At 42.6% G+C, this 26,249-nt stretch overlaps 2 protein-coding genes and 1 long non-coding RNA gene across 3 annotated transcripts in view; 2 read left to right on the top strand and 1 right to left on the bottom strand.

Annotated features, from left to right (window-relative positions):
- The window catches only part of gan (gigaxonin), a 21,362-nt gene extending 7,801 nt beyond the window's left edge, over window positions 1–13,561 (bottom strand). Inside the window, exons 1-8 of the mRNA XM_042108942.1 lie at window positions 12,618–13,561; window positions 12,094–12,208; window positions 11,422–11,772; window positions 8,648–8,868; window positions 6,773–6,894; window positions 4,667–4,779; window positions 3,732–3,881; window positions 3,343–3,479 (exon numbers count right to left, since the gene is read on the bottom strand). Coding sequence (XP_041964876.1) covers window positions 3,343–3,479; window positions 3,732–3,881; window positions 4,667–4,779; window positions 6,773–6,894; window positions 8,648–8,868; window positions 11,422–11,772; window positions 12,094–12,208; window positions 12,618–12,805 — 1,397 coding nt within the window. The 5' untranslated portion in view covers window positions 12,806–13,561. The remainder of the gene's footprint in view (window positions 1–3,342; window positions 3,480–3,731; window positions 3,882–4,666; window positions 4,780–6,772; window positions 6,895–8,647; window positions 8,869–11,421; window positions 11,773–12,093; window positions 12,209–12,617) is intronic.
- On the top strand, window positions 13,324–26,249 carry LOC121723360. The gene is made up of 4 exons (XR_006034937.1): window positions 13,324–13,414; window positions 13,635–13,710; window positions 14,085–14,173; window positions 26,036–26,249. It is a non-coding gene; the product is annotated as an uncharacterized LOC121723360 (long non-coding RNA).
- foxl1 (forkhead box L1) lies at window positions 17,554–19,814 on the top strand. The gene has a single exon (XM_042108951.1). The coding sequence runs from the start codon at window positions 17,770–17,772 to the stop codon at window positions 18,964–18,966; it is 1,197 nt and encodes a 398-aa protein (XP_041964885.1). The 5' UTR covers window positions 17,554–17,769; the 3' UTR covers window positions 18,967–19,814.

Below are 26,249 nucleotides of genomic sequence, written 5' to 3'. Positions count from 1 at the left end.
CATCCGGTAATAGGCAGCCAATTTCACAAATGCTTTTCAACTTTTAATTAGGCTACAGCAACTCTATATACCGACCCAAATAAAGTTTTACCCATTATTATTTAACATTGTTAGGCCATGTTACATTATACATGCAGGTGTCTGAATTGATTCTGCTATGGTTATTGTATTTAGCAGACGTTTCGGCTAAACTCTAAGAACTTGACTGTTAGGCCACTTTACTACGAAAATTCAAACAGAACTGCCGATGACGTTTGTCACACAAACATCTGGGTGTTAATTGAAGCTAACTACCTAGACAAGTTGCATTGTAAGTTAACTCTGGGGTAGCAAAGATCAAAGTGTGTTGTCTTCATGTCCCGAAGATCACAGGGTCCACTCGAAGGCAGAGGACAAAAGTGTGTAGAGCAAAACGTCTGCATTTACGATTTCTTTGTCCCCGCGAGAGTTTAACAGGTGCGATAATTCAAAATCCCATTTTCCCCTTTGAAAAAATCCCAAGATACCAGATCTCCTTATTTGGACAAAGATGGTAGCTTTTTTGTAGGCAAACTTCAGAGGTCTATTGACGTAAACATGGAATCAGTTCCGGAGTGGGGCGTGGCCAACAACAGCTCATTTGCTGCTGCTGCTGATAATGTGTAATCTGAGGGGATTTTTTTGCAAACAGCTTCAGGGACATGTTTTGTGCAACCCATAGGCCTATTTTGACTAATAGCAAGTTTGATTTGCATTGAGAGATGATCTTATGGAAAGTATCCCATGCCAATCTCTAGGTATTCCACATCAGTGTTGCACAGAGATTTGTCATATCTCTGTGGAGCACTGCTCCCTCCTCAGAGACGAGCTGTTTCTAATAATGATTAGTCTCACTCAGCGCGTCACAGAGAGCCACGCAAAACAACACCACTTCCTTTGTTTCCATTTACACATCTGCCAACAGGGAAGGGGTGTTGAAATGAGGACCTGAGTGAGGACTTGTTTCGTCATACGCATACCACGCATACAGGGCAATCCCATCATTACTAACATCACATCAATTCTCTGAATAGCTCTATTTCTTGTAAATAACCATTGCATTAGGTGCTGATGTATTGATTGTAAAAGCCAAACAGAAGAATATACTCCAATATAGCAAAATCATCACTTCCCCAAAGGCTATGATTCTGTGTTTGTCATAGACTGATTCATGTGAAACTAAACCATATCCGATGCATAAAGGTTACAAAGTTTACAGACGTGTTAAAAAACACTGGATCTTTACGCACTGTTAGAATGTCACTGCAAGTCCACCACCATTTTTGTTTGATGACCTTGTATGGAATACTGTTCCTGTTCCTTAAGCCAGTATTTCCCAAACTTTTTTCTCTAGTGGCACTCTATTTACTATGAGAAAATCTTACAGCACACCGCCATGACATTAATTATATAACAAAAGCTGCAATATAACAGGTTTATTGCTTTTCATTGCCTGATCCCACGCCTCATGCTGCCAAAAAACGCAACAAAAACGCTTGTATTTTGACACATAACGTTAATGTTAAGAATTGACTGAGCCTACTGCTCACCGCTTTAATTCTCTCATTTTTTCTATTCAGCACGACAAAAGGTTCATGGTCAATCCTTCCTTTGAAAGTAAATATTTACCAGTTGCTATTCGGCTATACACAGAATGGCAGTCATTAGCGAACAATCTTTTGCTACTTCTGAATGCTGCCATGTTGTTGTGCAGCCCTATGTGAGGATAACCAGACTTTCTAATGTGGAGACACAGCACTCAAAAAATACTCCATAGAAATGCATGGGGCTAGTTTGTCACGCCAATATGGCCGTTGTCTACGCATATCCCACCCCTTCCTCGGCAAAACGTCGACATGTGAATACATTGAGCCAATCATGTGGTGTGATGTGAATACATTGAGCCAATCATATGGTGTGTTGTGAAGACATCGTGCCAATCATGTGTTGTGATCTCGCCGCTGGAGCAAGATTGGTGTCGTGAAGCCTTGCGCATGCGCATTTCTGCCGAAATGGATGCCCGACGAGTGCCCAAAAAGTGTTGTCAAATGCCCGCCGAGTGGAGGGACTTGCCTAAAAGGACTTTGGGATAACATACCCTGACCAATAAAAACAGTATCTATAGGTGCAAACGTGCAAAACAAAAATGTATCCAGATTTAAATGGTCAGGTGGATTTAGAAAGTAACGTCATTAAATGTGATGCGAAATGTGATGCGAACTATTATCATCAAGGACAATGAAAACTCAAATTTTTCTTTTCTGCGCAGCCCTCATGGCACACCAATGTACCACGGGACACAGTTTGGGAAATGCTGCCTTAGGGTGCTATCAGACAGGACTTGCTTTGCCGCTTGTAAAGCACGAGGTGCACTATATGTTTTCATAAAAACGAGAATGACGTTGGGCGTTTTTCCGCTTTGAGTCAAACGTTTTTCAATTAGACAAAATGCGAAGCGCAGCAGGCCCACAAAACGCGAGGCACTCTGGGCGCATAAGCAGCGCGCAAAGCGCTTACTGCCCCCCCCCCCCAACGGCACACGCATAAAAAAAAAAAAATACATTTTTTATAGCCTATAATTTAGTATGAAAAGTATTTGTTTTAAAATATTAATTGCTTAAAAATACTGCTAATTTTATGCTGTTTAACAAATGTATAAATTGTGCACTGTCGCTTTAAGACAGTCGCTTTAATTCACGTTTATTTCACGTTTATTTCTCAATGATCTTCTGCCTGCTCCGCTATGGCTAGTGCTGTACCTACGGCTGGGCCCTCTTACAGTTTTTAAATGGTCAGTAGTGGGAACTACTGTTGCCTTCATGATTTCCTTTTAAAACTTTCTTATAAGAAGGAGATATCAATTATCAACAATCACAAGCCAGCTGGAACCTGTGGCTCTCTCTCCCTCTTGTGAGTGCAGACGCGTTCCCAATTAAATGGATTGCATAATGTTCACGTTAGATCTGCTGCAAAGGAGATAACTAAGAGTTAACTTAGTTTAACATGATGTTATCTCTATTTAACATGATGTTTTGACATTGACATTGTAAACATTATCTAAGGAGAGTGAAAAGCAGTTTGCAGTAAAGCTAACCAACGTCGTCCCTATCGCAGGAAAAAAATAGCGAGCAGCCTGATAACTAAATGAAATGCTCGGCAGGCCGGATGAAAGTGCTTGGCGGGCCAGATCCGGCCCGCGGGCCGCAGTTTGCCCACCCCTGGCTTACTGCCAATAGCCTACGAAACAACATAAAAAAGACGCCCCTCACTGCAAAAAACGCGTCTTGTCTGATCACCTTCTTAAGCAGACATTGTGGAGTGTACCTTCTCTCTTTGAGGGGGCAGAGGGCAGTCCACTGTTGCATTTTAGGGTCGTAGCACTCCACTGAGTCGTACAGCTTGCCGTATGAGCCTCCACCCATGGCATAGATCTTCTTCCTCATGGTGGCGTAGCAGCCAATCTACAGACAACAGATCATCAGTACACACAACACCAGGAGAGTGTGAGTGATAGACCTGATGGCATGTATACAGTGTGTGTACAGCATGTCTGTGTGTCTGTGTCTGTGTGTATGTGTGTGTGTGTGTGTATGTGTATGCATGCGTCTGTGTGTTTGTGTGTGTACATATGCAAGTATGCATGTGTCTGTGTTTTTGTGTGTGTTTGTCTAGAGAGATGAAGAGAGATAACAACGTGAGTGAGAGAGACACACCTTACGAACCATGGTCATATCAGGAAGTGTAGTCCAGGTGTTGAAGTGTGGATCATACACCTCCACGGTGAGCAGCTCACAATCCTCACTCTCTCCCCCTAGCACATATACCAACCCATCCAGTTCAACTATACCAAAGTGCTGACGAGCCTACAGACACACACACACACACACACACACACACACACACACACATTCACACACACACACACACACACACAAGAAGTGAGTTTACATCTTAAAACAGCACATTACTGACACCTGGTGGAAAATGTGGCCACAGTTTCACATCTTACATTTAATAGAAAAATATAATGCATTTTGTCATACCATCATCTTTCCAATAAAATAAAAGGTAACATTTATTTATACAGAGTTAAATATATATTTATATATTAACGGTATTAACGGCATATATCTTAACAGTAGTTATTAGTAGGTAAGGCCATCTACATAATGACATCTACAGATGGCAGCCATGTTGTGGGAGATTTCAGAATGTGCTGGACCTACTCCCCCTAGTGGGCAACTACTATAAATAAACAAAAAAGCACCAGATAGACAGTGTACCAAGCCAACCTCACAGCATCCATACATCAGCTCATCTATACCATACCCTTCTTGGGATGAGGTCTGCTACCGGTCTTAAAGTATGGTATGTGGTGTGGTCACCTGTGCCAGGGGGTATATTGCTATCGGTTTGATATGGGGTATGTTGCTATCGGTATGATATGGGGTATGTTGCTATCGGTATGATATGGGGTATGTTGCTATCGGTTTGATATGGGGTATGTTGTCAGCTGTATCATAGGGGGCGAATTGTTACCTTTTTTTATATAGGGTATATTGTCACCTGTTTTGTAGGGGGTATGTTGTTTGATATAGGCTATATTGTCACCTATTTGAATGGTGTATGTTGTTTCCCATGACATTACCTGTTTCATAGGGGGTATGGGACTCCAAGTGTTGAGTTCCGGGTCGTATTTCTCCCCACTGCTCAGCACGGTTTTGGTGTCATCCATCCCACCCACTGCAAACAGGTAGCCCTCTGATAACAAACACACACACACACACACACACACACACACACACACACACACACACACACACACACCACAGGAAAGAAAGTTACATTCCTCAAAACACTAGGCACAGGCTTGGTGACTGATACATTAGATTAGATGAGATTAGATTCAACTATTGTCATTGTGCAGAGTACAAGTACAAAGACAACAAAATGCAGTTTGTGTCTAACCAGAAGTGCAAGAAATGGGTGATGTCCACCTCCTTGTTATCCCTGTCAAGGTTGCCAAGGTCATGGACACCTCAACAGGCACAGGCAAGGAGGCATCAGGCGGGGACGGGACAGGGGGTGATGGGGGCTTGAAGATGTGTGTAAAAGGTTAAAGCTAAAGTTAACTGATATAACAGCCACTTTGATCCAAAGCAACACAGACTCGTAAAGGCGGGAATCGACTCCAGGTCGACCAATTGTCAGTTGGTAATGTTACCTCTGCTCCTTCACACCCATAAGAGTATAAATAATTTCTCAGGCAAGACAATACTTTAACTTTTTTGTTGGACATATACATATAGAACTGATTCTTTTTTTGAGTTGTCATCTTTCTATGTCGCTAGATTTTCAAGAAATGGAGTTCTGATTTCTGACATGAAGGTTTTTATGATGGTTAACGCCAGTATTCTAGAACAGACATAAACTGAACAACAACAACAACATTTACAGACCGTTGTAGGAAAATTTGGCCAGAGAGTGATTGAGGAATGGACTGATGGCTAAATGAGATTGAATTTACTAAACAAATCCAACGGACTTATAAGGTCACAGCTCAAAGCGTGGCCTGATGATTTGAAGTTTGTGAATGATGAAGTGGTGGTCTTGTCACGTTGAAGGAAGATTCTAGAACAGCCTGTGGCCATAGGCTGTGCCAAGTTCTCCAACCTGTCTTCAGGCGTATACTTCTGTCTCAAAGTGATGAAGTCATGTCTGACCCAGAGAGGCTTGATTAGCAGATTTAATGGACCTCCATTCATCTCCCAGGAACCAAAAGAAACAGCTGAGTTACTGAACATGGATTGAGCAGTCCTGGACTAAAATCTCTTTTTCAGTAGACATATTAATTTCGGTTCGACTAGTCTTAATCCATGTACAGGAAATGGGCCCAGAGAGTTAAGTAATGGCTGAAGGGGTGACTTCCATGAGATTAGCAGGCATTTTAGGTGCGGAGGAAATGCCTTTTCAAACCAGACACTTAAAAATGTAACTCAGAGCCTTGGAGGGGACTGGTTAAAGGTTCTTTCACACTAGCCAAACAAACGCCTACCTTACACTCTTATGGTCTACACTCTTATGGTGGCTGCCATGAGTTTGAGATAATGAGAGGAGTAATACATAATTTACACTGCACTAATGTTTTAAACAGTTTGAAAAAAAAAAAAAAAAAAAACTTATTATAGGTAAATACTTAGCGCTGTTTTTATAGGTAACTAGTTTTGTGTCATCTTATTCTGATGCCAAATGTTGACATGAAGGACAAGTAAACCCAGCAAAAAATGTAAACAACAAATGTTTATACAAGGCTTTTACGTCGCTAGCTTAGTAGTTTTAGACTGAAACGCCTGGCCATTGGTTTAAGCACACAATCATCAACTCCCACTGGCTACAGGATGTTGGAGTTTGATGATGTTCATTGGCATTTGTTAGGACAGTTTAAGGCTCATTTATGTGCAACGTTAGAAAATGCCGCGGATATAGACATCGTTCACTTCAAGGTTACAGATATGGACAAAATGCATCAATGGATCGATTTCATACGAAAAGTGAGCATAAATCAGGCTTTAGGTTGAACAGGGATGGACACAAACACTGTCACACAGCCTGATTTGAGTCAGAACAAGTGTATACATGCAGGGGTCAGGCGAGCTTCTATCACATTAACTGAGTGTGTTACACGGTTTTGGTCGGACTAACACAATAATTTGAGTTTCTCGAGTGTCATGTAAACGCACTGACAGTCACTGACCTGCTGCGACCACTCCATGCCCAACGCGGCCCACGCTCATAGGCTCCAGGTCGATCCACACCTGCCGGTTGGGGTCGTACAGGGGGCACATGCCGCGCACCACTGGCAGAGGCTTCCGTGTGCTGTAAACAGGAAATAGGAAGCAGGAGTTACAGCAGCACCGGTCCCACAGCAGTGACTCACACATGTTCAGTTCACACACACAGGCATGTGTGCACGCACACACATACACACTTAAACGCGCACACATACACTTAAGCACACACACACTGTCTCTCTCTCTCACACACACACAAAACACGCTTACTGTATGTGTAGGCTATATGTACATATATATTTATTCAAGTATTCTTTAACAAAGTACATGAGCACATACAGCCAAGCACACACACTAATGCTTTTACATGCATGCTCTCATTCATGTTTTCATAGTAGCACTCATTTTGGACAGTTGCCCAGCCAGACACCCTTGGCATACACCCTCTGACGTTTCTCTCTTCCTTTCTCCTTTTGATCATTAAAATCAGATATTCTTCCAAAACATCATGTTCTCTGCTTTCTCCCAAATCCCACTGCATTGCCCTCAGTTGCTGACGGCAAAAAATACTGTTGCATCCCCGTCATGCATGGCACACAAATCCTAAGCCCTGCCATCGAGGCATCTTGTCATTTTGAATCATTAGCACACTGAGTTCACAGCTACTGAAGAGACCTTCACCTTGACCTTGAGGAGCTGGTCACTGAGGACATTACTGCATCAACCGCACACAGGTCCAAAGGCCTTTCATTGAGGCATCCTATTTTTATCAAGGTTATCAGGACTGGTTATCCCCGTCTTGTCGAGTGTGGGGTACTTAGCACACAGAGTGATGCATGTTCATCACTGTACACGTCATATCCTCTGGGTGGAGGGAGCAAGCTCATAACAAAAGCAGCTCAATAGTTGTGTAACTGCTGCACCATTGCACAATGTGTTCAGTGCACAGTTTACTTTACTTGCATCTTATGTTGAGATATTTTTCCCAGCTGTGTGATATACAAATATATAAACAAGAGCTGAAACAAAAAACCAAGGCAGTAGCAACCAGTGGTGTATAGTTAAATATCAATTTTTTCATTGTACAGGAAGTCGTGTTTGTTTATGTTTAGATTTAGATTTAAATTTATTAGCAGACGCCTTTGTCCAAAACAATGTACATTATATTTTAACCAAGGACCAAACGAAACACACCAGAGAGGTAGCTCACCCCTCCCTTCAGTATTTCTACAGAAACTCCACTTTTTTACAGTGTACTGACGAAATGAGCAACTAGCGGTTGTGAGATGATTGCTGAATGTGACAAAAAATGCTTGAATAGCTTGAAATTGCATACAACCGCTGACTGCACCTTTAGTTGTGCAATTGTCAGAAAGAACGACAGCAAGATAGAGCAAGCTTCAGTTTAAGTTTGGATTGCAGACTCTCTGGAAACATTCCCTTTGTGGGAAGCCAGAGCATGTGACTGTAAATGTCATGGTGTGACTTACTGTTTGTAATTCAGTAACATAACAATCGTGACACAATGAGGCCTTTATGTGACTTGATAAATGACGCAAGCCGAACTTCTGACAATAGATTTCACTCCAAACTTCTTTATGTGTGTGTGTGTATGTGTGTGTGTGTGTGTTTGTGTCTGTGTGTATGTGAGACTGTGAGCACATGTGTGGTTATGAGTAAAAGAGAGCAGCAGAATTCACAGAAGACATTTGGCTGTATGTGGAGGTCTATTTGTGTGTGAGTGAGACAGCACGAGAGAGAGCATGCGAATTTCAATGAAATACAACTATGCACAGATGTGTGTGTGTGTGTGTGTATGTGTGTTTCTGTGTACTCACCCCCTGTCCTCTCCTCCTACAGTAACTATGCACTCAGAGTAGCCCCGCGGTTTGAAAGCGGCGAGCATGGCTTCCCCCTGCTGGCTGTTCCCTGCCAGTGCGTCACTGCAGCACTCCCCGATCACCTCCCTCATTAGGGGGTCAGCCATCATCTGATCTCGTAGGTACCCTGCATCCAGCCCCTGCACCCACACCGACGACATCACTTCCTTCATGTGGACCTGCAAGAAAGAAGGGGGTGGGGGGGTGGGGGTGTGAAGGGGCAGAGAGGAACACTATCAGAACAAGAGCAATCAGGGGACTACAGACCGTTGTCACTATGTGAGAGAGACAGACAGACAGACAGACAGACAGACGGCCGGACAGGCAGACTATCGGGGACAGGAGTAAAGAATGCTTGACTGGCAGTTGTCTTTAGATTAAGGTCTTTAAACTCCCTTGGGTTCAGTTCTGATTCACATGTGTAGTGTTCTCGTGTTTTACTGACATCCTTGAAGACCTGTCCTGCTTGTCTTCTGACTTGTGCACAACTGAGGGTAGGCAAGAAAAGTTTCAAATGTGAACATCTTTGTAAAGTTTCCACAACTTTCAATGAGCCTTACAGAAAAATCCACATTAACATTAACTTTTAGACATACTTCAAACATAAAACCCCCACAAAACCAGCTTTACATACTATCAGTTTAGCCCATTAGTTTAGCTTCTAATTCATGCTATAACTCAGCCAATCAGGAAGATGTTTACAGGTGTATCTTTATGTTCTGTTATGTGTATGTTTTTCTTTGAACTGGCTGCCCAGGGATGCAGTTTGAGGTGTAAGTGTCCATCATAAAGCCACCTGTCTGACTGGGAAGGCTGGCCTTAATTGAAGTCAGGCTAAATTAACTTCAGATGAAAGAAAAGGGTGGGAGTGTGTGCGTGGTCACAGGTGTGCAGCTTATGCAGTGAAATACCTGAGGGCTGAGTGCTTGCCATCTCAGGTGTCGTGTGTGTGTGTGTGTGTGTGTGTGTGTGTGTGTGTGTGTGTGTGTGTGTGTGTGTGTGTGTGTGTGTGTGTGTGTGTGTGTGTGTGTGTGTGTGAAGAACAGCTTTACTGTGTGTGAGCCTGACTCTCTGTATGTGAATGTCAGCCTTTGCCCTAGGCAGGGATCAAGCCCACTGTCTTGGCATTTAAAGTACCGTCACACCATTTTTCACACAGGCTCAAAAGTCAGGTTTACTGTGCCGCCAACCCTGAAGTGTGCAGTTTATATACTGTAGGCAACATCTACACACAGAGTAACTAAACCACTGTCTTCACCTACAAAAGCGGAGAAACCACAGACACTGTATCCTTCAACACAATTATTGTGAAATTCAACCACAAGCAGAACATCCAGCTTTTTAATATGTTGTATTTTGGTGCACTCCAAAGATAAGCCACTGTGGTAACTTGGGCATACAGTATGCCACATCAAATGATTAAGACACAGTCTGAGGGCCTTCAGAGGGAATAGCATTTCCCTCCCTATAAAGCCCATTATTCTCTTGTGTGCTGTTCTCAACTTATCCAGATCCTGCTGTTCAGCTCCATAAGAGCATATAGTATGAGGGAAAATTGTTACAATGCATGTCTGATGACAAGTGTATAAACTACACACTGAGATGCAATAATAGGCCATAAATGACCACGTCTGAGTAAGACTGTGGTAACTACCAAAAGCTTAGTTTTCTTTTTATGGAAGATTACTGTCCCAGCACTGGGTCAATGGTACAGGTCCAAGTATAGTATAAGTATATATACTCAATTTTCCGTGAGGGAAATTTGGTCTCTGCTTTTATCCCAATCCGTGAATTAGTGAAACACACACAGCACACAGTGTACACACAGTGAGGTGAAGCACACACTAATCCCGGCGCAGTGAGCTGCCTGCATCAACAGCGGCGCTCGGGGAGCAGTGAGGGGTTAGGTGCCTTGCTCAAGGGCACTTCAGCCGTGCCTACTGATCGGAGTTCGAACCGGCAACCCTCCGGTTACAGGTCCGAAGTGCTAACCAGTGGGCCACGGCTACCCTCCGGTTACAGGTCCAAAGCTCATTCATCAAGGCATCTTGTCACTTGGAGATATAATTATAAGGAATCCATGGCCATGTCTAAGTTAACCCTTTTAGCTTGGTATTTTGTCATTGAGGGTAACAACTTGGTAACTACAAGACCCTTCACTGAGGTATAATGTTATTAGGTATAATGTTATTACCCAAAGGCCTTTCACCGAGGCATTAAAGAAGACCGTTTTTAAGGAGCTATGTGTAATTCTGTAAGATCCCTGTTGTCTTGAACACAGTCACACAGCATTCTTCCATTGACCTGCATTGTATTTAATTCAGTGCTACAACAGGTCAAAAGTGGTATTACAAGAGAACAGGCCCGCCCAGCGCTATCAGGTTTGCATGTTAACTTTTAGTCAGTGGATATCTGGGCAACATAGAGCATAGGTGTTTTTGACTTTACATCAAAACGGTTGTTTCTTCGGGAGTGTGCCTATGTTCCCACAGCCTAACCCTAACCCTAAGCCTAAGACTAAGACTAATTTTCAGTGAAAAAAAAAAAATCTTAGAAATGTGCAAACACAGGGCTTTGGGAACATAGGGCTGACCCCATTTCTTCACATTTTATTGCCATTTCTATTTTTGAATGTTTCAAACTTTAAAAACTACACATAGCACTTTTGAGGGTAGCGTGACTTTAATAGCACGGTTACAGCATCGGCGGCCTCCAAGCACTGGTGGTCTTACCCGCCTGGCCTCCAGGTCGTGCTTCAGCCAGCGCACCACAGCCTCCAGCACATGCTTCTCGTTGCCCACGTTGAGCTTCTCCATGGCCAGTAGCTCGCACAGGCGCTCGGGGGGCAGCTCACGGAATTCCTCGCTGGCGGCTACGTCGCGGAAGTGCGTCTGCAGGTACTCGGTGGCGACGTGGTGAACGTGATGCAGGCAATAGTGCAGCGCGAACAGCCGGATGCCCACACAGTTCTCCGCCGCGATGCAGCTCTCCAGGAACTGGCAGCACAGCCCCTTTAGGTCGGTCAGCAGCAGCAGGTCGGCCGCCTGCACCATGTCCTGGATGGTCTCCTCGCTCAGAGACACCTGTGGTGGAGGTGGTGGAGACAGAGGACCATTGGGACAAAGACTTTTAACACCATGTGAACTGAGAGGTAAGTGTAGGACAAAATCACAAATGTAAGTGTTTAGAGTAAAGATCACTCTGTAAGTGTAATGTAAGTTTGTGGAATTTCATTTCTGTGATACAGCAAAAACAACCCAGAACAACGATGCAAATCTACAAGTGTATACATAAGAATAGACGCCTACTCTTACTAGTTGTAAAACACTGCAAGTGACTAGAACAAGGAGTAACACGTCTCGACAAGCCCTGACACACATGGACACACACACACACACACACACCTCGCCAGTGAAAATGTAATCCAGAATCTGCTTCATGATGGGGCTAGACACACCCTGAAGCTCAATCCGGTACACCGAACCATCTTCTTTAGGTGGATTGTAGTTCAGCTTGGTCCTACACACAGAAAGAACCAGTCAGCATTCCAGTGAATTTCCAGTCACCATTTCAATCCAGTCACGATGGACTTGAACAAGTTTCTTACATTTCAACTGGTAGTGCCATACTAATATATTATACATTGTATTTAAACAGCAGTAAAGTGTACATTACACTCAAATATGTATGGTCCCATCGGAATGGTGAGAATTTGCATTCACAGATTAGAATTTGCATACAGATGCAACAGCCTGCAGCCAGTGGAGAACCTGGTCACACCCTCATCACCACCATGTGACAATTGCCAGCAAGATGAAGATACAACCAAGCACATTCTTTGAATCACGTCTGAATAGGACAAAATGCAATCTCTGCGCCATCTCTCAACACTCACTCACATTAAACACACGCCCTTTCTAGGACATACCTTATGTATGGACTGGCGGCTGCAAGTATGTTTTTCTGGACAGGAATTTCTTCGTCGTCGATTACCAAAACTGCATCTTGAAAACACTGCTCTAACTGGAAGGATCGAAGGGCCGTCAGAATCTTCCGGGAATGCTGTGGGTCTGATACCACCGAGCCGACACGCCTTGATTCGGGAGTACTTGACATTGTGCAATTCAACTTGTCACTGACACTGTCACGTTAGCTGTCATACAAGTGTCCTGTTTAACTTTACGCGTGCAAACTAAATGTTAATATTACCATTGCCTTAAACTACTGAAATGCCACCTTTGTGTGTCACTGTGGGAAGCTGGATAGCGAGCTAGAACGATGAGCTAGCGACAGCTAATTGCCAAAAGCTAGAAAGTAAACATTAACTATTGTCTTGTCACATACCACATTGAGTGTTGAAATACAGGCTAACGCATCGCGCACTGCTACCGGATCGCTACAAGTTCGATTAAGCTATTTCATTGGTCCAGAATGTATACTGCAAATGGCTTTCATGGTCCCAGACAAGAATCGACAGAGACATCCCGTGTTCCAGTTTGGCTAAAAAGCATGTTGGCTGGTGAGGATTGCTTACGTCACTGAATTTTAATAAAGCTCTGGCTCTGCCTTTACTGTCTATGGGCTCTGCCCACCTAGAGCTCCAGATGTTGTCATTCGCAGATTCGTCATTTTCACGAAGATTACCTACCTGTGTCATGCCATGGGCTGGCCATACATAACATGGTCGATTGATGGTCGATATTTTGGAGAACACCAGAATATTTGGTGAGAACTCAAAAAGCTGTCAAACAAGACAACATGGAGTGTAGCGATTTTGGGTCAACAACACACTACAAATAGAATATCAAGGAATATAAATCGCTTCTGAAGTAGCCTAAGCTGGTCGATGGCGCTTATTGCAAGTGTTTGTTACCAACAGTTGGAGTTAGAGTGGGTTGTTCGGAGAGCAGCAAGAGAGCATGACTTTTGTATGTTCTTGTTACAGATCAATATTGCGCAAGGCAACGCAGATTCTCCAAAGTAGGCTATGTGGTCTGTGTGAACCCCTGGTGTGAACCACTGTAAGTCAGATTTACTGTAGCATAACTAGTTATGACAACCAGTTCAATACTTTTACATATAATGACTCAAACGAGGAAATATGGCCTATTTATTTTATGGGGTAGGACATATTCAGCATGGGACCAGAGCATTTCGACCAACATAGCAATTGAAAATGTTAAAATCATAGCAGACAAGTAGGATGTAGCAAAGCATTTTCTGTTTGTTCAAAATAGGTGGAAATTGCTTTTTATGATCCTCAAGATTGAGAGCTCCGCCCTATAATTACAGGTCATTGCACGAAAATAATTGCGTCTTGCCTGAGCAAAAAGTTAGCCTTCCAGACCAATTACTCCAGAAGTTACTAGGTCTACTTTATGTTTGTCCATACTAGATACCAACACGGCCACTTCACCTCTATCCTGCCTGCCACCAAGAAAGAGAATGTGTCGGACGTCGACCACCCACCCAGAGCATAGACAGGTAGCAAAGTAATTGCAACAATGTTTTAAAATGTAAACTTCTCAACAGTCAACTGATGTTAGCAGCAAGCTCACTTTGACCTCTGTAGGGTAGCCTAGCAGTCTGGTTGACAGTATGAAAAAGTATAACATGGGTGGATAGGCTACATCAAATTATGAGTTGAATTTCTGTTTAAAAATCCAATGAAAATGGAATTAGCCTAAGTGTTTTGATACTGGAAACACAGTAACATGCTAGAGGCTGATGAGGAAACAAGGTGACCTACAGTGCCAGGACAATAGACCTACTTTTGATAGTAAATCTGACAAAAATATTTTTCAAACAACACACATTGACATTCTGAAATGAAAGACAGATGTGCCTAATACATCTCAATTTCCCACTTAGATATTTTTTTTACAACCACGGCCTTAAAAAAATGACCAGTGCTTGAGAAAAAGTGGTTATTATAGGGAGGCATGGATGGTGTCAGAGGGTTGATGATTTTATGATTAAAAGGGAACCAATTCAACTGTTTCATGTTTTGTTGACAAAACATTTTTTATTGAGTTGTCAGCAAGCTGCATAGTTGTTCAATATAACAAACTGCAGCATTGCAAGGAGCCCGGCCTGAGCTTACCAGGAGGACCTAACAAGAGACAGCTTTTATTTGTTTCTTTATTTGATCAATGACAAATAGGCTAATTGACAGTTCCACAAACACATGCCCAGTAATGTTGGCCCTTTTTGTAATAATAGTGATTTTCCCATACATTTTTAAATAACTCTATAGAAATTGGTCACACAAATGTATTTTACCTAAAATGGACCATAATGGATGTTGCTGTTGCTGTATCTGATCAGGGCTGCAGGGAAACGGCCAAGTGGCCTAACTTGACATGAGTGCACACAGCCATGCATGCACGTGCACAGACACACACACACACACATACACACACTCACACATACATCAACACACACGCACACACACACTCACACATACACACACACATAGAGAGAGAGAGAGAGAGAGAGAGAGAGAGATGCCCACAAGTCTGTTGGCTAAAGTCATCATCAGTGCTCTCTTTCAGTGCTACCATTTAATTCTGCAAAGTGCTAATAAGTTCCTGCACAGACATTGACACAACCTGTTCTTACAGTTTTTCTCAGTCATTTTGGTGCTTTTCTCACATCACAATTAACATTTGCACAGCAGTTAGTGTATTTCTCAAAACAATTAGTGCAAACTGCAAAACCTAGTGGATAACCTGCAAAAGCATGTCACTTGCTCAAAATGGATAGTCCATTCCTCAAAAACAAGTATTCATGTCAATGAAACTGCCACTGTCATCAAAATGAGAAGTCTTGACCCAATCGTTTATGAACAAGATATAGTCAAATGGCTTTGTCATGTTTTCATAATGGCAGTTTATTCTCTCAGTGTTTTCCAATGCAAAAAAAGGTCAGAACTCGGTGACACTACCTGAACATGCTCAAGACAGCACTATACACAACTTACAGCCATTTGAAAACTACAGTAAAGTTACACATTGCTTAGGGGAGTAAGTGAGTACAAGACACTGAATACGTACGTTTAACATTTTTACTGTATATGCTCTTTGCAATTCTACAGCATTGTCACAGAATTTGATAACTAGTTCAACAATTTTGTATGTAATGACTTAAGCAATGAAATGAAGACCATTTGTTTAATTGGGAACAACTATTCAGCATCCATAATTATATAGTTCATTTTGACTGACATGACATAAGCAAATGATAATGTTTATAAAACAGCAGAGAATTGTAGGAAAGCAACTGATACATGTCCGAAAGCATTTGCAATTTGTTCAGAGGAAGGAGAAATTGCTGTGTACAAATGACTAAATGTTGTGGAGGTTGAACTAATAGCTATGAGAATTTTCATTCTGATTTGAGAAACGCACCAAAGCGACTGAGAAAAACTGTAATGTGTAGTGCCACCTGTTTTTGTCTTACTATTTGCTTGTCTGTTGCAAGCCATGCAAGCCACATATAATCCATTTGAAAGTTCTCTTCTATTTAATTTAATCAACTTTCTCAAAAAAAGACTTTCTAAAATTAAAAGATATTTTTCTTGAATCTTGATTGAATCTTGAGTTAACTTTCTAAAATTCTATACTAATGAGGCTGAGTAGATAGATAGAGAGAGAGAGAGATAGATAAATCCACATTATTTAAGGCAATTAGACTGTAAGGGTAATTTAAGGTGCATTATAAATGCACTATCATGGAGAAACTGCATAAATTCACATACAGTTTCGTATTTAATTAGAACAGCAAACATAAAAAGAAAGCAATAAATAAACATCAACTTCAAAATCATAGTTTGTCTGATTCATTTTCTTTGGTGACATTTGAAAGCTTGTAAAGACCTGTGTGAGTAGGCCTATACTACTTTACACAGAAAGGTTTTAGTCTGAAGTAAGGCTAAAATGAATTCTTTTGCACATATGGCCCAGCATAGTCAATTTGGGGCTTTGTTCTTTATAAATAATCGCCCATGACCTGTTAAAAAAAAAAAAACACTCAAACCCCGGGAAAGATGCAGAGTTTATTCACTGAAACCGCCTAACTGGTAATGTAAGCACAGACCAGCTGTGTGCACTTGTAAAGTTGTTATAATCCTTCGTTTTCTTCTAAACAGGAAAATACATAATATAAAGCATCATGCACGTATCTACAAATAATATAGTTTACCCTAACATCCCACCAAATCCCCCTTTTATGGAAATAGCTGCTCTTGGACGGCATTGTTGATAAAACTCTTAAAACTGTTGAATTTTTACTGCACGCGTTTGTGGAGGCGGTGGACAATATGGGGCGATTGAACACACATCTGCATGGGTTGGTCTCTTCCCAAATGACTGCGGAAAGACAAAATATAACAGAGATAAAGTCAGTAATGCAAAAATCCGATAAAATGCCCAAAGCTTAATTATAGCCTAAATTCAATATATAGAAATAAAAAACAAGTATAAGGCTCTGTGACGGTTGGGACACTAACATCTTGAATAGAGTGAAATTATTTAAGTTATTTTCCATTCACATACTTTGTTTTCTTTTTAAGTAACCCACAGCATCTCCTAGTGAGAGCTCTGTCGTGTTTGCTTGTTCTCTCTGTGCGAGCAACTTTCAGCGTCAAGGGTGGACGTGATATTTCAAACATCAGATCAGTACGTTTATGTATTGGGTGCCCGGAAATTTTTCCAAATAAACACAGCTTGATTCAACTTGGGTGGGCAGACTTATCAACAGACTAATTCTATAAACAAATGAGGGAATAACCCGGCACACCATTGGCTGGTACGCTAGGGACACGCGGGGAGAGAGCCGGGGCTTTCGGCAATGAAATTTTAATTAATGTGGGTGGGCTGGGAACACGGCGAGTGTTTATCATAGACAATTTATTTTCCAGAGCTAAGTCAACATAAAACAGCAAACGTACAACAATTATTGAACATTTTAGACTCATGAGGACGGAACGCGGCAGGAGTCTCGCAGTCTTTGCAGGAGCAGCTCTTGATGCGGGCTCTACCCTCCGGACTCGCAGCTGGAAGAAGCGAGACTAAGTAGTAATGAGCTTGTACCACAGTCGAGTGCCCCAGCTCGGTGTGCCCTCCTCGGCTCTCTCTCTCTCCAATTCATCCTTGATTTATGTGTATGGAAGTGAGGGCGGGGGGCTGATTCCAACTTTGGGGTTTGCTTCTCCTCGACAGGAGCCTCCGCAGAAACCTCCGTACAGCTACATAGCTCTTATTGCGATGGCCATCAAAAACTCGCCAGAGAAGCGTGCCACTCTGAGTGGTATCTACCAGTTCATCATGGACCGCTTTCCTTTCTACCATGACAACAAGCAGGGCTGGCAAAACTCGATCCGACACAACCTGTCGTTGAACGACTGCTTCATCAAAGTTCCGAGGGAAAAAGGGCGACCAGGGAAAGGCAGTTATTGGACCCTTGATACGAAGTGTCTTGACATGTTCGAGAATGGGAACTACAGGCGGAGGAAAAGAAAGTCCAAAGGCCAAGACGTGGGGGACGCCAAATCGAGCCATAAGAGGAGTAAAGTCCTAGTCGCTCAGCAGCATTGCGTTCCTAAAACGGACTCTTGTACGCACGCGGCGCGCGAGGATTCACCTCAGGGAGAGAGGACATTCAGAGACTCAGGAAAGAAACACAAAGAACAGAAAAATGAAGAAATGAAGCCAGTCCTTGGTGAGTTGAATAGGGTTCAAATTCAACAGAACGCATCAGTTCATTACCCAGATTTGAGCGCACACAGCAAATATCATCCGACAGGCTCGTCTCAGGACTGTCACCCCGCAGTCCCGAATCCTCATGTTACAGATGCAAGTACATCATGGCAGGAGGCAGCGAGGCTTGGCGCTCCAGCAGCCCACACGGGCGAGACGGAGAGCCGAAGCCCCGTTACTGCCGATAAGAAGGATTCAAGCGCCTTGTTAGGTTCAAGGAGAAGTGCACTTATCTCCGAAGCAGATTCCAACCTGTGCGTTCCTTCATTCAATCCCATTAAAACTACAGAGAAATCCAACGGTTTCAGCATAGAGAACATATTATCTAAAAGAGCCACGACAAGCCAGCGCAGGTGCAGTTTCGGGAGCTCCGTTGCGCCTTGCTTGGAGACGCGCAGTCACGCGCTTACCTCTTCTGTGCTACTTGGCGCGCGCAACCCGCGGTTGTATTCGATGGGATTTCCACTCTGCTCCTATTTGTCTCTCACTTGTCCCGAAAACGTCCTTCACCTCAGTTGAGTCTCACCTGGGAAAATAATTCCTGATCAAACCTATTGAGCAGCTTAATCCACAGAAACATTTTGGAGAGCATTGTGGACTGTTCTCGTGTCAATGTGTCTTTCCATTTATCCACTATGCTTTTCACTGTTTATAGATTAAGTATATGCCTACCATTTTAGCCACTTCTAAATTCTGAATGTGTTTTGAAAGCTAAGTGTGTGGTGTAATTCCTATGGATATAAACTGTGATTTTGTTTGCCATAACAGTTTTAAATGAAGACATATGGGTTCCCAACCCCATATACTGAAGGTACTGCATTGGGAAAATGCGGAATTAAAAATATTATAGCTCATAATATTAAACCGCACTGCCTTTTTCTGATCTTTGCCATTTCTATTAATGGAATAGCAACTCCAGACAGAGTCATTCCAAGGTTCTGCACTTGGTTTGTACTTTGGTGCCCTAGTTACCTTAGTTGGTGACACATACTAGGGCACCAAAAATAATAATAAATGTGCTAGGTTCTTTTGAGGGCCATTTTTGGACAGATGTGTCACAGTGGAAGATTCACCCCTTTTTAAGTGTTTGAATAAGCCACTGGACATTACATAAAGGATGCAGAGCCATGTTATACAATTAGATTCTAAAATTATCTGTCAGTTCCCATCTGTCAGGTTTTTATTTTTTATTTTTGGGTGGAGTCACACCAGGGGTATATCTGTAAAAAATGTTGCCTTAAAATGTAGGTATCCCTGGAAAAGGCCTCACTCAAACCTCTGTTGAAACATACGAGTGGTTCCTTGCATTGCAAATATAGATGATTTCTTTTAAAAAGCCTATGTTCACATCTGAACCAAATGCTCATCCGACAGAGTGTTTTGACCATGGAGTTACTGCTTTTCAGATACCAATAAAAATGTTGAAAAGGTTGAGAATAGTGGCTCTTTGTCACTGGTAAGGACTGCTTATACATCTATGGTGTGTCAGATATCAACACAGAGTGATAAGAATCTCAAAGTAAAGCAAAAATAAAACACAGTTAACAAATAATTACTGAAGATTCCAGAATCAAAAATGTACCGAAATGTGTATTATGAAAAGATGAGTATTTTAGGAGGACTTTTCAAGGACTACAGTAGAGGGATATTTCAAAGGACGTTTTCAAAGGTAGTGCCCGTGGGGTTTTTAGACTAAGGCCTTCACCCTCCCCATGCTCTCACCGTAATTAGTGCTGACATTTGTTTGAAAGAGGATTTTTTTCCATTTGAGAGAGTTGATGGCTATATTTTGTTCCATGATTAATGAAAACAAATTATCTTCCTGTTAAAAACCACAATATGAAACCTGACTCTTTTATGATACCAGTGGAGAGATCAACCCCATTTTACAGTACATCTCTTTTATTGTTGGTTCACCATAACTCGCAAGTTTGTCTATTATAAGTTAGACAGTGCATCACATCCATGTTAGAGGGTTTGCAGTGTTGTGGCCTGCTAGCCTCACTGTAAAGCCTTCAGTTCATGTAAACCCTCCACTGCTATATATAGCGGGGGGCTGTAGTCAGGCTGAGAGACCTCACACTGCCGATGAGGAGAGCACGAACCAGGAATGCTGCTGGAAATAAATAAACTTGCCCACATTTGAGGGAGAGGAACTTACAAGTCACAAGCATTTCCTGTGTATAGGATTCTTCTGTTGAAAGTGTAAATAAAACGTCATCCTGCAAACTCTTTTTTTTTGTTTCTCAAAGAGGCAGAGATTGCATCCTTCAGCCCGCCTCTATCATTAGTGAACATCTGTCCGAGCCTTGATAATTTTTAGTGCTCAGGACTAAGCTTTGAATGCACATGGAATTCAATACAGTATGAGATCAGTTTCAGTGAGCATATAGGTCTCAGTACATTTTTACATTGACGATTCATTGCATTCAAATTGCCACTATATAACAGTAGCATTGCATAACAAACTTACTTGTGAATATATAGTTTAAATTCATTTAAATGGAACAAATTATACTCTTTAGAAGTATGGGCACATTTCTCAGGTAGAAACAAAATCAAGGTGTCATGGTATTTATTTGTGATCAAATGTAATTATTCTGCTGCAAAAGTCACCGGGGCTATGTGAATCTATTCTAAGCAACAGTTCACAGAAATCATTGAGCAGCACGTTAGAAATCACAATCAACGGATAAATAATTAGAAAAAAAATACATAGAAAATACAAGTATACTGTTTGTAATCAATGCAAGTAATCCTCTCTGTACATGATAATATTTGGAATTATAGTAAAAGGTACCCACTGACAAAATACAATGCACTTCAATAAACCAAAAAATATTGTACACGCTATATGTCTCTAAAAAAAAGATAACTTATTATCAGACTGAATCTAATCCAAATCCAAAGTCTCATCTTTATATACTTCTGGCAGTGCGACAGATATCCATTAGAATTCATGTTATATACACTGTCCACGCTTCATGTTACTCTGCTGTGTATACATCTATCCATGTCCTGTTATGCTATTCTTTAATAAGCTCAGGGAAAAGATGAGGCAAAATGGCTACCAGATCATAAATATTGTTACAGCAGTTGTCAGCCCCAAGATGATAGTGTTGATTATGTTAGTAGATAGTCAAAACATATCTACAGTTATTGTTCTCTTCTCTCCTCTTGTTATTTCACAGAAGAAATAAATACTTTAGAGTGTGTGTGTGTGAGAGAGAGAGATGGAAAGAGAGAGAGGCAGAGACGGATAAAGAGAGAGACAGGGAGAGACGTGCTTATGAGAGTGCCCGCGGCAGTGATGAGGTCATCACTCATTTCCATTTATTTAGTGAGGAAGCTGAGCTGCACATAAGAGTCCAGTCCCAGTCCCATGCAGTGCCTCTCCAACACATGGATGGACCCAAAGGGTCACACGCAGGGTGGCTGTGGGGACACATTCCGTTTCTATTTTAGACAAGCAACGAATATCTTATGGTCCGGTGAGAGATATATTGCTCTCTTTAAAAATGTTTCTTCATAAGTTCTTTATCAAGCCAAGAGTGAAATTTAAATAAATAAGATTTTGTAGCCCAAAGGATTTACTTTTTCACAACTAGAAATGCCTTTAATGATGAAATGTCAAGAAGTGGCATAAGACAGTAAATTAATGGTTCTAATAGTTCTAACTAAACCTTTGATGAGGTTTTTTTTTTTGGTAGCAAATCAGCTTTTAAGAAAAAAAAACAAAAAAAACTGCAGTGTAGTGGTGGAAGCTATCTGTAACTTTTCAGTGCAAAGACAGCTTCAGCTGTTGAAATCTCTTCTGAAAGTGATCAAAAAGGTCACACAGACAACCAGTGAGAGAAAGAGAGAGACAAAGAGAATAGACAGATAAAGAGAGAGAGAGAGATAAAGAGAGAGAGACAGACAGAAAGAGACAAAGAAATAGACAGAGAAAGAGTGAAAGAGAGAAGAGAAAGAAGAAGAAGAGAGAGATGCTGCCATGCTTAGAGAAGTGTCATCGGTCTCGTTTCATGTGCAATCAGTTCACCACCCGCTTCCTCGACTGTGCCATTTTTCTGACCACCCCGCTCCAAAGGGGGTTTTAATCTTTTGAGTTTATTATGTACTTTCACTCTCTACATAAACCAACCTCAGTTGTGCAAATACACACTCAGTGGTGCGGGAGGGTGGGGCCAGTGATGAAGATGGATGGCAATGCTGAGAGGAACATTAGCCGCTAATCAACTTGTGTGTCTCGCTGGCTCACAGTTTTATACATCATTACCCACTGAAGGAATGCTGCCAGTCCCCCGACGCACAGTGCATGGGGGCGGGCGAGGGCCTGTTTACTCCGCGCATAACACAAACACACACACACACATACACACACACACACACACACAAACACACACACACACACACACACCCATGTGTAGAGCATGTGGGTCATAGCATGGATGTACCAGTCTGCACAGAAGCATATACGTGCATGGGCGCTTGGCAGGTTACATGCTGCCTTATGAGCCAAGTGTGGCCATGGTCATTCTCTGGTGCACAGATGCTGCAGAGACTTCGGTGGTTTAGTGTGGTGCAAGTCATCTGTGCCCTCTGTTTAATTTTTTCTTGAAAGATTGTTGCTTTTATAAGAAAGCATGTGTTTGTGTGTGTGTGTGTGTGTGTGTGTATTTGTTTGTGTGTATGTGTTTGTTTGTGCAGAGATGGTATTGTTGAGGTGTGAGTATATTAAATAAATGTGTTATATGCATGTACTACACACCACACACATATGCACACACACAAACAAACATATGGTTGTAAAAACAAAAGAAGAGGCATGTTCATGCCAGTCTGCAGTAGCCTGACGAGCCAGACCCACATTAAAATGTAGGGTCTGGGCACTCACCGTTCGCAGTGCTCAGTCCGAGGGGCGGGATAATCGGTTGTCTTTCAAATTCCCTCTGCACGCAATAGGACAGCGCTATGAGTCCCATGCGTTTCCCACCAGCGGAGCTAGTTGGCTAGTTCAAACTTTTGCCAACTTAATAAAAGCTTAACTCATGTCACACTGTTCGCCAACAGCAACATCCATCTTATTTGTTTTCAAGTAGCAGGGAATTCAAGCCAAACCGTTGCAACTCTGCCATCAATCATTATGTTAAGCCCGACTCTATACACGATTTGATTGGCCTGATAGAAGTTACATTTTTTGAGCTCACAAGCCAACGGAGAGTTGCTAGACTAGCCCTGGCAGCAAATGTAATTTGTAGATTTGTAGATTTCTAGGCTAAGTCTGCAGTGCAAATGTGGAAGAAGTGAAGGGAATACCTGGAAGTGCCCTCGCGCCACAAAGCCCCACATCTCACATTAGCTACTGGAACAAATTTCTCCAGGGCTACTTCTGGTTGTTCAATTTTACAATGTGTACAAAAGGGGGCTAAGGAGTACAAACATGTACCCTGCAGGCCTGCAATCACAATTCCCCTATTGTCACACACATGTTTAATTATCTTTTCCCGTCCCTTCTGTGAAAACTGTGACAGGAGGTTAGCAAAATAAATCCAAGTCAAACCCACACACATGAGCACACACAGTAAAGGACATGATTACATGTGTAGATCGTACCGTGAAAATATCATTTTCAAGTGGAATAACCGCAAGCGAGAAATAAACCCAGGGATATTGTTCCATTGACCTTAAAAAATTCCTACACAAATAATTACCATGCTGGTCGACTGAGCACCAGTTGGCTTCGATCGCTGCGGGTCCGCTGCCAGATTTCACACTCGCCAAAAAAAACGATGCTGCAATGCTGGGGCTCCCAGCTGCTGAGTGCATGGTTTCATACAGATGCACACACACACCAAACCTTGGTTCCGCCCGACCCGGAGTTCAAACTCACTCAGGGACCACACCAAAACATTCACAAACACCGCCTCACTTAACACACGTCACATTCCTAATCTCTCATGTTTCGAAAAGTCTCATTTTCTAATAGCTCTGTCTGAACTAACTTGACCAGGGATACATTTATCATTAAGCTATTAGACTTCTCATGGGTGGCAAGACAGCATATGATAATAATAATCACCATTCAGGCCACTTCTGAGATTATTTAAGACGGTGAAAGTTTATTTATAATATTGGCCCTCACCTCACACACACTCCGACAGGTCTCCACTGCTTTATTTGTACTATTTAAGGTGCTCCCTTCAGCTTCTTGGCACCTGACTGGACCACCTTAAAGTTTACTCTGTCATTACGGCAAAGGTCAAGGGGTGAACATCTGCCTCAGCTTCTGTGTAAGCGTGCCTTTGTTTGTGTGAGGGAAAAGATGAGAAAGAGACTCTCGTTTCCTGAGAAGACACACCAATGTGTTACAGACGCTGAAGTGTGTGTGTGTGTGTGTAAAGACTCTTTAACAGTGTAGTTTATTACTGTAACAGCTGAGACAATAGGAGATCCCTATGCCAAGCAGAACCCGATGTGATTCGGGTTGAGAGCATGAATGGAAAAATCAGCACTGTTGCTCCACACAAAGAGGAGAGAAGAAGAGAGGAGAGGAGAGAAGAGAAAAGGAGAAGAGAGGAGAGAAGAAGAGAGGAGAGGAGAAGAGAGGAGAGAAGAGGAGAAGAGAGGAGAGAAGAAGAGAGGAGAGAAGAGAAAAGGAGAGGAGAAGAGAAGAGAAGAGAGGAGAGGAGAGGATAGGAGAAGAGAGGAGAGGAGAGGAGAGGAGAAGAGATGAGAAGAGAGAAGAGGAGAGGAGAGAAGAGAGGAGAAGAGAGAAGAGGAGAGGAGAAGAGAGGAGAGAAGAGGAGAAGAGAGGAGAGAAGAAGAGAGGAGAGGAGAGGAGAGGATAGGAGAAGAGAGGAGAGAAGAAGAGAGGAGAGAAGAGAAAAGGAGAGGAGAAGAGAAGAGAAGAGAGGAGAGGAGAGGATAGGAGAAGAGAGGAGAGGAGAGGAGAGGAGAAGAGATGAGAAGAGAGAAGAGGAGAGGAGAGAAGAGAGGAGAAGAGAGAAGAGGAGAGGAGAAGAGAGGAGAGAAGAGGAGAAGAGAGGAGAGAAGAAGAGAGGAGAGGAGAGGAGAGGATAGGAGAAGAGAGGAGAGGAGAGGAGAAGAGATGAGAAGAGAGAAGAGGAGAGGAGAGAAGAGAAAAGGAGAGAAGAGAGGAGAAGAGAGAAGAGGAGAGAAGAGGAGAGGAGAGGAGAGGAGAGGAGAGAAGAGGAGAAGAGAGGAGAGGAGAGAAGAAGAGAGGAGAGGAGAAGAGAGGAGAGAAGAGAAAAGGAGAGGAGAGGAGAGAAAAGGAGAGGAGAGGACATCAGACCTCAAGAACAACAAATCTCAGGCTGGAGGCCAATGCGTGTGCTCCAGATGTGCCTGAAAACACCTCTGCGGTGTGTGTGTGTGTGTGTGAGGATGTTAATCTGTGCAGTTTCCTCGGTGTGAGAATATGTAGTTTGTGTGTGTTTTTATACGCATGTATGTTCATGTGTGTTTGACGTGATATATACTGTTGTGTTTCTGCACGTGCTTGTGTGTGTGGATTTCTGTGTGTCCCATATGCATAAGTTGCTGTGTGTGTGTGTGTCCCATCCAGGCCCATCACTCTGGGTGAGTAGTGCGTAGTCCTGTGCAGACCACCATGTTGACATGAGTCTCACACTTAATCCAGCTGAGGAAACTCAACTCTAGCCGCCTCTCCCTGTGAGCCTTCCAAAAGGGCAGCCGCCTGTGCAGTCTCCCCAGGCCCCTACTCCAGTCGGTCACAGGGCTGACCAGAAGGCCAGCATATGCACACACACACACACACA

The sequence above is a fragment of the Alosa sapidissima genome, chromosome 11, assembly GCF_018492685.1.
Source record: "Alosa sapidissima isolate fAloSap1 chromosome 11, fAloSap1.pri, whole genome shotgun sequence".
In the NCBI taxonomy this organism is placed as follows: Eukaryota; Metazoa; Chordata; class Actinopteri; order Clupeiformes; family Clupeidae; genus Alosa; species Alosa sapidissima.
Note: the sequence above shows the minus strand (reverse complement) of the source record. Positions and strands in the feature narration are given on the sequence as shown.